The sequence below is a fragment of the Calidris pugnax genome, unplaced genomic scaffold (assembly GCF_001431845.1).
Source record: "Calidris pugnax isolate Ruff unplaced genomic scaffold, ASM143184v1 scaffold8, whole genome shotgun sequence".
NCBI classification, from domain to species: Eukaryota; Metazoa; Chordata; class Aves; order Charadriiformes; family Scolopacidae; genus Calidris; species Calidris pugnax.
Genome location: NW_015090830.1, coordinates 18,440,601 through 18,454,214, shown reverse-complemented (window position 1 = coordinate 18,454,214; position 13,614 = coordinate 18,440,601). Strand labels below are relative to the sequence as shown.

Sequence of the window (13,614 nt, the reverse complement as noted above, 5' to 3'; positions counted from 1 at the left end):
AGCACTGCCTCTATCATTTGGCTGATACAAAAGCAAAGTCAGCAGCAGTAAGTTGGGAGCTAAGTGACAAACAAGCAAGCTTTATAACTAGAATAGAACGTTACGCTCTACACTCCAGAAAATTGATTATTACCTCATTCATGTCAGCAAAAGCAGATATGCAAGGAAATGAATAGACTCTGGAAGAAAAGCAGACTTCACATGATACATTCAACTTCACAGTCTGACTTTATGAAAGATAAAACCATTAAGATTCGGTACTAATCTTATTGTCCAAAAAAAAAGAATTAATAAATTCCTGGAAGCAAAATAAGCTTGAGGAAGCTTAGAGAATATACTGTTTTAGTTGTGATGCTTTGTCTTCATTTATTTTACTTTCAAAAGAACCACCATTAAAATAAATAAAGTCCCATTCTTAAGAAGAACTAATTATTGGTATATGTGATGTGAATCCTTTTCTTTGGAATATAACCCAAGTCAGTTTACAATCCTAGCTTTTCTCCCCTGCAGTAATGACAGCAGCAGTTTAGTCTGTTTGTTCACAGCTTACCTTCTTTCATCCCCAAGTCTTTCATTTAGCTGGTTAAGAAATTTTCTGCAGTCCTTCAAGACAAATGACATCTTATTAAAGAAAAAAAAATCTGGCTACATTTCCTTTGCAAAGAGTTATTCTACTGGGCTGAGTTACCTCTATTCCAGTTATAAGCTCTTAACTAGTCAGTGTCATGCCAAAGGCCGCTGAGAAGAAACACTGAAATTGCTACAAATAGTTGGACCCAACTTATGACCAGCAAGCCTCCAAACATACGCCACAGAAATTAACTTATTTATGCTTTAGAAGTAAAATAACTTAGAAATAAGAGCTATTTTAACAATATGCCATTTTATATTTGCCAGATTACAACCAAAACAAAATCCTCCATCCACAAATAACTAAATAACTGTGTATTTATAAAATCAATTTTGTAGGAACTTCTTACAAGGACATCCTGACTGAAGTCAGCCAGAACTAGCCCCTATACAGACTTGTCAAGTATGTTGTTTTCAAAATAAGGACCCTCACCGTCTCAAATTCTCTATCCTTGATCTCTTTGAAAGCTTCAGCAAGATAGTTATCTTCAAACCAGTGGTGAACAAGGTCATCCCTCCATTTTTTTGTTGTTAACCTACAAAGTGCTTCTGAAAGGGCAACCTGAAGGTCATAATCTACGTGGTAAACATAAGCACAGGATAAATATCACCCTCCAAGCATCACAGTGGGTTTTAGCATCTCTACTCTTGTACTTATATACTACACAGTCACATTCATCAGCTAGCTTCAGTTTCATCAAGGAAGGCAGTGGAGGGTAAGAGCCAGACGTTAGCTCCAGGCACCCTCAGCTCCCCCTGGCCCAGCAAGGTCAAGGTGTGGAGCACTGACCACGATACACACACATGCATGATGCTCTTGGGGATCAGGGAGGGGATGAAAGCAAAGCCTCGTCACTAACTCACTACCATTAAGTCACATTTGACACACGACAGTAATGCCCTACAGAGTGTAACTGCTAGGTGAAAACAAAAAAGATTTCACTTAAGAGGCTATAAACATTATTAACTGAGATCTGTCCACATCGTGGTGAAGTAGTTAAAATTTATTTTTGAAAGATTAAGCAGAAGCATACTTTGTAAGCATGTACATAAAGCTGGCCTAATTACCTTTCTACATACATCAGTTTAGCTTTTCTTATTAGTTAATACAAATTACTAATATTATCCAGAAAGAACTAATGCATCGTTGCATCTAACAATTTTTGATTAATATTTTCTTGAAGTATCTGATTTTCCTCCCCAAAAGTCTTGACAAGCAAATAATTTAATTTATAATTTTATCTACAATAAATTAGCAGATGAAGTAAAGCCAGAGAAGCCCAGCTTTATAAGAACAACCACTAAATACTTCTTACCACCAGCCTCCAGTATAGTTTTTGCAAGGTCTTTCCTGAAACAACACAATGCAACCAGTTAAAGTGGAAATAACTTTAACTGCTGCTGCTGGGAAGACAGCATTTACCTACAGCATCTGGAAGGAAAGCCACTTACGTGAGTGCGCACATCTCCTCAGAGAGAGGGAACTTCTTTCTCTCCTCTCTTGGGACACTGTCAAGTATAGAGTTGAGGGTCCTCAAAGCCTTTCCCCCCACAGAAGAGGAGGCAGAAAAGTAAGGTAAATAATTCAGTAACATATTTTTCACACTTTATAACTAATTACACACACTTGTGTGCATACGCATCTGTAGTTTTCTTCTCCTAGTAGGAGTCTTACCTCCTGCCGCAGAGCACAGCAAATATTTGCTTCTGTCACTAGATGCCCTAGTTCTGGTAAAAATAAATTCACCAGCTCTTTCTTCCCTAGAAAAGTAATTTGAAAGGTTACAGCTGGCAATGAGGTGGTCTCCATATAAAATTTGAAGCAACTACAGTTTCTTGTGTTGAAGGAGTTAAAATATCCCAGCTGGGAATTAATTTTAAAACAAAGCTTCCAACCATCTAATCCTAGACAGAAAAGGGAACTCTTAACTTCTCTGTAACAAAAGCTCCAGATACTTTAACTGCTGACCTGGGTAACTATTTAAATAGGTACAGAAAGGAGAAGCTACTTACTAACCATGAGAGATAAAACCATAATACACAGCTTTTGTCAAAGTCAACGGAACTAACCACTAGAATATTAACCCAAGGACGCTCATGCCTGCTTTGCTCCCACTAGACTATGCTACAAGGATAAACAAACTCAAGTTACCAAGCACACAATGTAATGTTTCATTTTCACATGACTTGTAAGCCTGGAAGTCCAGGCATACAGATACTTGCTCTTTCTGAAAGCACCTGCTCCCCTGCCCTAATGGAAAGCCAGCTGCAGCCACAGACAAAATCTTGCCACTGAAACGAATGACAGACACATATCCTTCTGCCTAATTAGGATGGCTGAAGGAGCTACCACGTTGTTCTGCAGAGGTGGTTGCCTTCAGCAAGGGAATAACACCTGAAGCCACTATGAACAGATGCACAAGAGCAGACTGTCTAGCCCCAACTCCTTTCAGAAGCATCCCTTACTCTATTTCACCAAGTGAAATAACAAGATACCACAGATAGATTATTATATTTTTTTCAGCATATTTAAAACAAGCAAACAAAAAGAAACAGTAGGCTTTGTGATTTAAGTGTTAATGAAAATTAACTGGAGATAAATCAGTAGGAGGATTTAAAGAAAACATCGCAGAGCTGAGGAAGGAGTGGAGGGGAGAAGAGAAAGGGGATAGAGTTCAAGCAGAAAAAAGAAATGTGTTCATGAAACAGAGATTCAGGATATCAAGGAATGGAAGGGAAAAAAAAAATACTGACCTTCATTACTGCACTTGCAAATCACCTGATGGAAAAAGTAAAGGAAGCCTTCGTTAACACACCACTACCCAAGAAAAGCAATACTCAAAGCGCTGAGGTGTTTATGCCTTCACTGTCACACCTTTCAGGGGCTAAATAACTTAAAACATTAGTTTACCCACATCAGGAAAAGTAGTGCCACCTGATACAGGTATTTCACATATGCTCACCCTGATCATACAGGATGGCACCCACTTCCCCCCGGGATTTCAGCAGCACTCGAGAGTGCGGTGCCCTCAGCTTCCCTGGAAAACCCATATCGTGGCACCTCTTTGTTACTTTTATCGAACACATGGGCTTATGTAGAAACACATTTGATGTTTACACATGCCAGTACTAGATATCATCTTTTATCGAACACATGGGCTTATGTAGAAACACATTTTATGTTTACACACGCCAGTACTAGATATCGTAACAACATATGAGGTCTGAAGAGTGCTAAAGTCCATTGAGGAAAATTAAAAATAATAATAAGCAAAAACCCCACAACCAATAAAAAAAACCCACTTCATCCTCCACAGAGAAAACATATGGAAAAAGTGGACTTGGAAGACAAAGAAATCAAATTTTAACAAATAAATAATTTATAGAGTATTTCATATAATTTCAATGTGGTTAGTAGAGAAAGAAGAAAATATTATTTTGCTCAAATATCTTTTATCAAGCCTCCAAAAAAGGCTCATAAATATTCAAATAAGTTCTGATGCACAAAGCTACACAGTTCAAGTAAGCTACAGACAAGACTAGGGGAACAGCTTGGGGAAAGAAGCTAGAAGCATTCTTCCTTTGGAAAATTTACATCACTAGGCCCCCAATACCTTTGAAGTTATGACTACATAAAATAGAAACCTAAATGAGAATTGGGAGCAGCTCTGATTATTCTTTAAAAGTCAGCTGTTTCAAACACCCCAGGAACAAATCACTAGGACCACCTTGGCAAACACAGTTGCACATAAAGTGCAGCTCAGTGTCAGTAATTTGTGTTTTTAAAAAAGAGCTTCAGCGCAAAAGCTTTTATTTACAAAATTCATCAGAACTTCTTGCACATTTTCCTGCAAAGCAAACACTTGGCTTCATGTTAGAAAAACAACAAAAATGCTGCAGTTCTGTGCAGCCCCCCCCGCAGCAGCTTCTCCCAGGTGTGTCAAACCTCAGCCTGACACCAGCCCAGAGCACACACCTGGGCACTGCCCGTCCCCACCACCTGAGCTGCATCCCAGGCTCAGTCCTAGGGCACAAAGTCTGCACAACTGTTTGTTTTTTGAACAGAAAACCATCTGTCAACAATGGCTTTTTATCCAATAAAGTAAAGGCAACCCGTCTATTCCCTTAGTGCATGTACATACCAATGCAGAGTCAAAGAAGTCTTCAAGTAGTAACATCAAAAATTTATTCTCACTTGGGTCGATGAGGTTCACAAACGCTCTTGCTCTTTCAAACCAAGATACCAGGTAAAAGTTAAAAGAATCAGTTAAAACCTGGGAAGGAGACTTAATAATCCTTAAACTAGCTACCAACATAGCATTAAGGAACTTGAGTTTTTCTAGAGGGCTATGAAAAGTGCCATCCTCACTCCCACTCAGCAGGACTTATCCCCCTCTTCCCTCCTTTTGCCCTCCTTTCTCAGTTCAAGGCACACACTCTTGGTGCTCAGGACTTCCTTGACACAATGCACAGGGCTAGTGGCATCGTAACTCCTACGGAAATTTCTAGAGGACATCATTTCACAGTGAAATAATGTTTTAAAAATTCATGAAGCTTTTCCAGAGTCATTATTTTAATACTTTATGTTATTAAATATATTGCATTGCATCACACATCTATGGCTAACTAGAAATCTATGCTTCACTGGAGATACAGAGCTCACATCGGCAAAACTTCATTAATAAGCTCTCCATACATGAATTTTGAGCAACTATATCCCTGAGAAGCATAATTAGAAAGCAGGATTACAGCATTTTGGACTGAGGACTCCTTGGTACAACTCTGCTAACAGAGCAAGTGTTAACTGTTCCCTCCTAGACCCCTATGCTAGATGCAGCACAAGTGCATTTCTGCTACAACAAGTGTTACCAGCTGAAATCAGTATCCTGCTATTGTGCCAGAAGATAAAATTCAATTGCAGGTTAAATGCATCTGATCTACTATGTATCTAAAAAGGGAACTTCATGAAGGGTATGTCAGTTTTTAAAATTACAAAAGCACAAACTGCTCATCAATTCTATTACTAAAATTGTATTTTGCTGGAGCACTTAAAATGCTTTTAAAAATTCTATATCATTTCACAATGGGACTCATCAAAACTCATTCTCTCCTTCTATTGTGAGCTTTTAAAAAAAAAAAAAGCCATAAACCCATTAAGTCAGGTAAAGCCATGGACGCTAGTTGCTGTACTGAAAGTAATGCAATGAACATAAGCATTTTTTCCCCACTCAGCTCATAGAATATATTAAAAAAAAATTCCTTTCTGCATGGCCAACAAGTCATCCTCTAGTTCTCACTTCCTTGGAGTTCTTTTCCTGATGCAAGCAACCTTAAGTCACATTAGTAACTTTTATACAGTATTATACTCATCTTTTCTACCAGTCCTTGCTGAATAAACAAACTCGTCCCTTCTTGGAGATCACTTTTAAAGTAGAGTTGAATACATTTCAGGAGGAGCGAAACGTTCTGGAATTCATTCTTGTCCAGCTCCTACAGAAACACAGAGTGCTGTTCTTCATTAACCTGATGCCCATAGAGCTGGGTGTTAAGGTGGTTAAGATTATTTATGGTACTCGCCTTTCTCAGGGCTTTGTCTAGCTGAGCGAAGAGAGATTCACTGTATTTCTGGGGAGGCTCTATTTCTCTCTCCTGAAGCAGTTCTCTTATTTTCTGAAATCCCTTCCCCTTAAAAGCATCAGCAAGAAGCGACTCAAGCTGCAGAGCAAGGGAAAGCAAACAACTAGCGAGGGCATTTGAGCTGTTGCAGCACTAATTATGAGAAAACACTTGTAATGCTATTTTTAAAGTTGCAGGTTTTTTGTTTATTTGTTTGCATTTTGTTTCTCTAATTTCATTTTACAATTACATCTGAAGGTGAAACATCAGTCTTAATCTCCAAAAAAGATAGGACCTTTGAACCTCAGTAATTTAAAGGGTACTGAATAAGGATACAAGCAATTCCTTTAGTATACTCAGTTGGTAATTCCTGTAACTATTACAAGAATTTCTTCCTCCTTACTAAAGACCAAATTAAGGGTTCTGCTGCACTTGCCACATTACATTGAATTACTAAAAACTCTAGCTCATCCCATATCCGTTTAAAAACGCATCTTTAAATATGCATATAACTGTCTGTGAGATAAAAACTAAAGATGCATTTAAAAGATATTTACATAGTCTTCTGCTATGGCTGCCACATTGCCGTTCATCTCTTTATTACGGTCCTCACTTTTTTCTTCCTTTAAGAAGAAAAGGGAGAGAAAAACCACAGCAAAAAAAAAAAATAAAAAAAAAAATAAAGCCCAAAAGCTGAAGATTAACCCCACTTTTTTTCCCCAAAGGGCCGTTTTTCCTTCCTTATTTCAAAACCCTCACACACCTCCAAACTCAACGTTTACCAAAGCTGTAGGGGGGGAAGGAGGGGAACAGAAATCACGCCGTTTGTCCCCATTCCCCCTCAAACTCCATCCCTCGGCCCGGCTGCCGGTTCCCCGCCGCAGGGAGCGATGCTTACCTGGGCCATAGCCGGGGGGGGGGGGCCGGGCTGCAGCTCCGGGGGGAAGATACCGGGGCTGCTTCTCCTCGCTCCCCCACGACTCTCCACACGACCACAGCCGGTTACCAGATACACTGGAGCGGAGAGGAGACCCCCACCAGCATTTCCCACAGCTCCCAACACTCTTCTTCCCTCAGCAAACCTAATCCTACCCCCCAACTCTGTGATGGGGGCCGGGGAGGAGGGGAAAGGGGGTGTTCGCACCCGCACTAATAAGCCGGAGTGGCAGGGGGGGGGGGGGGGGGGGGCCGGGCTGCAGCTCCGGGGGGAAGATACCGGGGCTGCTTCTCCTCGCTCCCCCACGACTCTCCACACGACCACAGCCGGTTACCAGATACACTGGAGCGGAGAGGAGACCCCCACCAGCATTTCCCACAGCTCCCAACACTCTTCTTCCCTCAGCAAACCTAATCCTACCCCCCAACTCTGTGATGGGGGCCGGGGAGGAGGGGAAAGGGGGTGTTCGCACCCGCACTAATAAGCCGCAGCTGTGCGGGGGGGAAGGGATGCCGCCCCCCCCGCTCCCCGCACACCGGTGGCGGCGTTTGGCACCGCCGTCCGAGCGGAGGGTACAAAAGAGGACCCCGGGGAAGGGGAGACTCTTTTTCGAGGGGGTCACAACCAACGTTTTCTGCAAGAGGCTGGGGTGTGTTTTCACACAACTAAAGGTAAAGTTCAGTGAATTTTTAGAGGGGGGGAACAAATGAGAACATCCTTCCGAACAGATGGGATGGTTTAAAGGGCTATAGCGTTATCAGTGTTTCAACGATTCCATCTCTATAACATTATGTACGCTGTATTTCTTTTTCTTTCTATTTCTGAGAGCTAAGAGGAAACGTTTTCCATCCAAAAGCCCTATCGGCTATTTTTTTTTTTTCCTAAAAGAAAACAGTAACAAAAACCCCCTACCTCTAACTTTATAATAAATTAAAACACGCTTATCAGTGAGATGCACTGACCCTAGGTTTGCGTTTTAAACTTCTGTCGTAGAGCACAGCGTGAAGGGAGAACATGCTTAAAAGCACTTAATTCGTTTACGTTTAAATCCGAAGAGCAGGTTATTTCTTACGCTCCCTTTGACTCCCTCCGGGGGCTTTTTAAGCTGCCGGCAGTTCCGAGACGCCCTCGAAATCAAACATCAGAGGCACCTCCGACTTCCAGACCCTGCCCAAATTTGGAAAGGTCGGGGGCGGGGGGGTTGGATTCGAGCAAGACTTCCCCCACGCTACCCGCCCCCGCCAATCTTCAGGTAACCGCGTGTGGAGCCTATTTGCGGGGCGGAGTGGGGAGCAGGCTCTGACTCATGCCAGGGTGGGGGGCGGCACCCCCCGCACACACACACATTCCGGGGACGCCCCGATCGCATAAAAAAGCGGGAGTCGCCGCCGTCGCCACCCCCCGGCATGAAGCTCACCTGGGACATCAACGACCCCAAACTGCCGCAGGTACCGGGCGGGGAAGGGACGCGGTAGGAAAATTCCCGGCCGGTTATAACGCGGGGCCAGGCGGTTGGGGTGCTGGGGAGGGAAAGCCTTCCTTCTGAGCAAAGCTTCATTTTATGGCTGGCTAAATTCTTCCACACCTTTTCACGTATAGTTACACGGGTCTTGGTGGGCTGCAGTGGTCCATACAAAATGACCTGTAATTTAAAAAATATGGATTTAATAGGCAGCTTTGGCCAGCTGTGTGTGAACTCCTAAAACGATCTTCAGCTCTGCTCTTTGGTCAGTTTCCTTCTCTTTCATTCCTTATTTAAAGAAATGTTCAAAAAGAATCGTGGAATGACTATTTTCTGCTCTTATAATTCAACCTATCTAGAGATTTCATGGATTTGTTGATGTAACATTTTATTGTTAATGTGCACTCTGCTTTTTTCTAGTTGTGAGCTCCAAATTGTTAATTCACAACTTTTTTCAGCTTAGAATTTATTTAATTTTACAGACCCTATGCAAATACAGAATGACTTAATGCTGTAAATACTGGTAGTTTACCTGCATTCATGGGGATTGCTCACATGTGGTACAGATGTATGTTAAATCAGTATTGCAGGAACTCTTATTTATACTGTAAATACTTGGAGTTTAGCATCTTGGTCGTTCTTTCATTGCTCCTGGTAATTACACGTTGGTAAGGATCTCCAGAAAGCCAGTGACATCCCAAATTGAGACTTTCTTTCTCCAAACCATACATATATTGGAAGCATATTAACAGTTACCATTTTTTTAATTTTTCTTTTTTTAAGGGAGAAGACTTATTCAACTTACATTAGATGCCCTTTAAAAAAACATTCCTTAGCTAAAATTTCTAGTTTCCAGTCTGCCAGTGCACAAACCCACAATGAGGAGAACTTAATAGCAAGTATGAGCAGGGTTGCTTCTGTCCCATCTGGGCACGTTGGTGGTACACCAGTCAGTAAGTCCCAGTAACAAGGCTGATCTCTTACAGCTGGGTAATCTCACTGCAAAGAGGCACCTGTGATGACAGTGTTATTATGGATCATAATGCAAAAGAAGAAAGGCTCCTGATTTTTGAGACATGGAAGCTCAGACTGCTTCTCCCCTTTTATAGAGCATTTCAGAATAAACTATTCTTTTTTTTTCTAGTGCTTGGGTGGTCATAGAAAAAGCCCTTTTTCCCCGTTATGTATTTTGTAACAGGGCAAAAACACCAGGTTGCAATATTCTGCTGAAAGTTTCTTGCCCTCCCCCAGGAGCCCAAGCACTTCGACGTCTTCCAGGAATGGCCCGATGGCTACGTGCGGTTCATCTACTCCAGCGAAGAGAAGAACGCCCAGAGGCACCTCAGCGGCTGGGCCATGCGCAACACCAACAACCACAACTGCCAGATCCTCAAGAAGTCCTGCCTGGGGGTGGTGGTGTGTGCCAGGAGCTGCGCTCTGCCCGGCGGAGCCCGGCTGCAGCTTCGCCCTGCCATCTGCGACAAGGCCCGGCAGAAGCAGCAAAGTGAGGGGTTGCCCCAGGAGGGTTGGGATGCCCAAGGGACCCCATTCCTTTCAGCTGGGATTGGATTTCTAAACTGGGATCGTCCTCGCTTGCATGCAGGCTAAGGCATAATTGCAAAGACTCTGACAAACACACTTATTTCCCCATTTCATCAATGTCTGTAAATACTGAAGGGGAAATGGATCTAAAATCCTTTAACCCATTAGTGTTTATATCAAGTATGCAGCTCTAGTCCGTACCATTCCGTTATGCTTGATAGTCTATGTTGCTTTTCCTCCAGCATCACATTTTATCTGAATTTCAGTGAAGGCTGATCATATTGCTCATATTTGAGCTCTGTTTACTCTCTCTTGTCTTTAACCAGTGTCTTCAGTAGTTTCTTTATCTCTGTCCACAGAGAAATCCTGCCCGAACTGTAACTCTGCCTTGGAGCTGATTCCTTGCCGCGGACACAGTGGCTACCCAGTCACTAACTTCTGGAGGCTTGATGGCAAAGCAATATTTTTCCAGGTAAAAAGCATGCATATGTATGTGCACACACATATAGATTATATCCAGAAAAAGATATTTCTCACTCCCTTTTTTCTTTTTTTTTTTGTTTTGTTTAACACCGAGCATGGTGAGCACAGTGGGCTCCTGGTACATGACTGAATTCCTCTGTAGTACACACATGGCAAGAACAAATAAAACACTAACACTTGGCTGTCTTTTTAAAAGCAGCATTTGAGGGTTAACTACATTCAATTTTAACTATAACATCATTATACGTGTCTAAAATTCTCCTCTTTACATAAATATGTGCAAAGAGGTTGTCCTGCACCCTGGCATCTCACCAAGGACGTAATATTTATTTCCTATTAAAATAAATGGGGAAGGAAAAGCCTCACTTAAATTGCAAAATTTGAAGTGGGAAAATTAATTTCATTAATTTCATGTGAAAATAACCTTCGAATTTTAAGAAGACTTAAAAATTTGCCAGAAAAAATAATTTAGAAAGCTGAAATTTGAAATTTCAGTTTGATTTGTTCATTTTTTATCAACATTAGGACAAAAAATTCACAAAAAAGCTTCTGTTCTGTAAGACAACATTCTTTGCTGGATGATATTTTTTTTCCCCCTGACCCATGCTGCAGTGAATTCTGTTCTCCAATTAGTTATTGAAAGCAAACTGACCACATACCCAAGTTCTTACATGTATTATTATTACTATTCAGATACTCTGTTACAGACATGTGAAAACTGATGCTTTTCACCATCAAAGCAGTTGATAAATACTCCCTCAGAAGTTAATTTCTATTTGAGAAAGGACAGCATTTTAAAAGCAATTTTTAGTTTCCTACTTTGTATTGAGGACCATATGCAGTCTGTTTAGGGGAATGTAATGGGTAAGGACATGTAAAATACATTGTTTCATCATATAGTAATATAACTTTGGATACATAGATCTGCTTATCCACAGATGTTTCAATAGCAGAGCATCTTTGGATGGCCTTCTAGGGTACACTTTTGAGTCCTTTTCAAGAAGATGCTTACTGTAGAGTACAGAATACTTGTCATCTGGTGGTGTGAAACCTCTCTTTAAAGCCTATTTATACTGTTTTAGTGGTGGCTATTATAAAGCAGAACTGAGATCCTGAACTGCAGCTACACTTATAATCTTTTTTCCCCTTGGTTCTAGTCTGCTACTCCTGAATGTCACAAACATAGGTAACACCTTTGCTCCTTCATCAGCTCTGCAGTCCTCACTGACTTCTCCCTCACTTTCTCCTTCTATCTACCTGCAAATCATGCTGTATTTTATTTTTACATTTAATTTACATTGGTTAGTTCCTCCTCCCCGTTCTCTTGTGCCAAACCACAGACCGTGCTGTGGCTGCCTGTCCTTCCACTTACTGCATTTTCTCTTACCTTACCCGCTTCCCATTCACATCTATTTCTTTGCTAATCCTAATTTAGGCTAAAGGAGTCCATGACCACCCCAGGCCAGAGAGTAAATTGGAGGCAGAAGCAAGACGAAGTGCAATTAAGAAGCAAATGTCCTCTTCTCACCATTCCCAGAAAAAGAGACCTCTCAACTCAGAGGTAAGTCAAAGTCATTAGTTAATTAAAAAGATGTCATAAGCGTGTACTGGGGATCATAGGGCAAACCAAATCTGTTCATTTGGGGCTGAAATGAGCAGTAGCACAAGTGTTGAGACACACATGGGTGTGCAGGCAGTATTGATTCCTGAATCTCAAAGATCTACTTGTCTTTGTCAGGCAGGAAGGTACCACGACAGTGGCAGCCACGCCAACAACCTACAGAATCTGCCCTGCATGGATGGCCCAGAAAGGGTTGGTATCATCACAGACACCAATTTCTCCATTCCAACCCAGTCTTACCCTTCGCTGCAAAACTCTGACCTGTACAAAGCCTCTTACGACTCAGCTAACTTCCAAGAGGACCAGCTATTGCCATACTCAAAGTGCCCCAATCCAAGGATCTACATGCCCAGGCCATGCAGCTACGAGTTCGGAGTTCCCACCTTTATAAGCTCCAGCCCTTACCCAGCATTTTACAAAGATCTGACAAGTCCTGCCGTTGATGCTGATCCCCTCAGTTTGAATGGATCTCACTACAACGCCGTGACCACCCATGATAAGAGCTTCGATAACCCTGGCAGACATTATGGACTGAAATCAGCTTGGGGCAAAACCACCAGTGGAGACCGGAGTGACTATGGACAGATGCAAACAAGTGTTAACCACCCTTACTATGTTGGGGACTACCCCTGCAGGTATGGTCCCAGCCCTTCTCCCATAGCCCCGCCATTGCAAACCGTCATCACAACCACCACCAAGGTGTCCTACCAGGCCTACAAGCCATCCACGCTGAAATACAATGACAACCTCTGCGATATGAAAAATCTTCAGAGCTATACCCACGTGGCAGAAAATGTCTCGGGCGCTATCTATTCAGGGATGAAGATTCAGGAGGACTTTGGGATGATAAAGTCAGCTTTGCTCTACCAGCATGACCCAGTCCCCACAAAGTCTGAACCGGCTGAGAGTGTGGAGACCTATCGGTATGGACCACTGGTGGGGAACAGCTATGCTGAGCATGAAGGTGAGACTTTAAGGTTTGAGAGTGCTGAATATTGACTAAATGTTGCCCAAATGGCAAATGCATGCATGTGGAAAAATACGTTCTCGTGCTGACCATGTGCATGCTAAGCACAGTGGTTTGGGGTGTGAGGAGAGGTGAGGAAGCCGTATGTCACAACAGCTTGTCCCCCAAAAGTGCCTTCCTGGAGCTGTGTTGAGTGAAGCATGTTTTGCACAAGATTTCAAACCAGCCTCACCTATTTTCTAAAATGGCATGAGGTGCAGAGCCCCAAACAAGCCTGGGGGAAGGCAGCGTGTAGGCCCAGCATCTCTGGAAGTCAACAGCCACCTCCGACCGGGGATGCAATCTGCTTGTAGCCA

General features: G+C 42.3%; 2 protein-coding genes across 2 annotated transcripts in view; one reads left to right on the top strand and one right to left on the bottom strand.

Moving 5' to 3' along the window:
• SYCP2L (synaptonemal complex protein 2 like) overlaps positions 1 to 7,153 on the bottom strand; it is a 30,182-nt gene extending 23,029 nt beyond the window's left edge. Inside the window, 12 exon segments of the mRNA XM_014940779.1 lie at positions 134 to 179; positions 551 to 603; positions 1,064 to 1,206; positions 1,947 to 1,981; positions 2,083 to 2,171; positions 2,306 to 2,391; positions 3,385 to 3,409; positions 4,773 to 4,877; positions 6,001 to 6,120; positions 6,208 to 6,345; positions 6,804 to 6,869; positions 7,145 to 7,153. Coding sequence (XP_014796265.1) covers positions 134 to 179; positions 551 to 603; positions 1,064 to 1,206; positions 1,947 to 1,981; positions 2,083 to 2,171; positions 2,306 to 2,391; positions 3,385 to 3,409; positions 4,773 to 4,877; positions 6,001 to 6,120; positions 6,208 to 6,345; positions 6,804 to 6,869; positions 7,145 to 7,153 — 915 coding nt within the window.
• A 1,436-nt stretch (positions 7,154 to 8,589) lies between these two features.
• GCM2 (glial cells missing homolog 2 (Drosophila)) lies at positions 8,590 to 13,290 on the top strand. Its single transcript, XM_014940832.1, has 5 exons — positions 8,590 to 8,631; positions 9,897 to 10,149; positions 10,547 to 10,659; positions 12,106 to 12,231; positions 12,409 to 13,290. The coding sequence occupies exons 1-5, from the start codon at positions 8,590 to 8,592 to the stop codon at positions 13,288 to 13,290; spliced, it is 1,416 nt and encodes a 471-aa protein (XP_014796318.1).
• Positions 13,291 to 13,614: the final 324 nt, after the last annotated feature.

Coding starts and splice junctions, on each gene's coding strand:
- GCM2 (XM_014940832.1), top strand. CDS start 8,590: ATGAAGCTCACCTGGGACATCAACGACCCCAAACTGCCGCAG. Junction 10,150..10,546: donor GGCCCGGCAGAAGCAGCAAA/GTGAGGGGTTGC, acceptor CTCTGTCCACAG/AGAAATCCTGCCCGAACTGT. Junction 12,232..12,408: donor AGAGACCTCTCAACTCAGAG/GTAAGTCAAAGT, acceptor TGTCTTTGTCAG/GCAGGAAGGTACCACGACAG.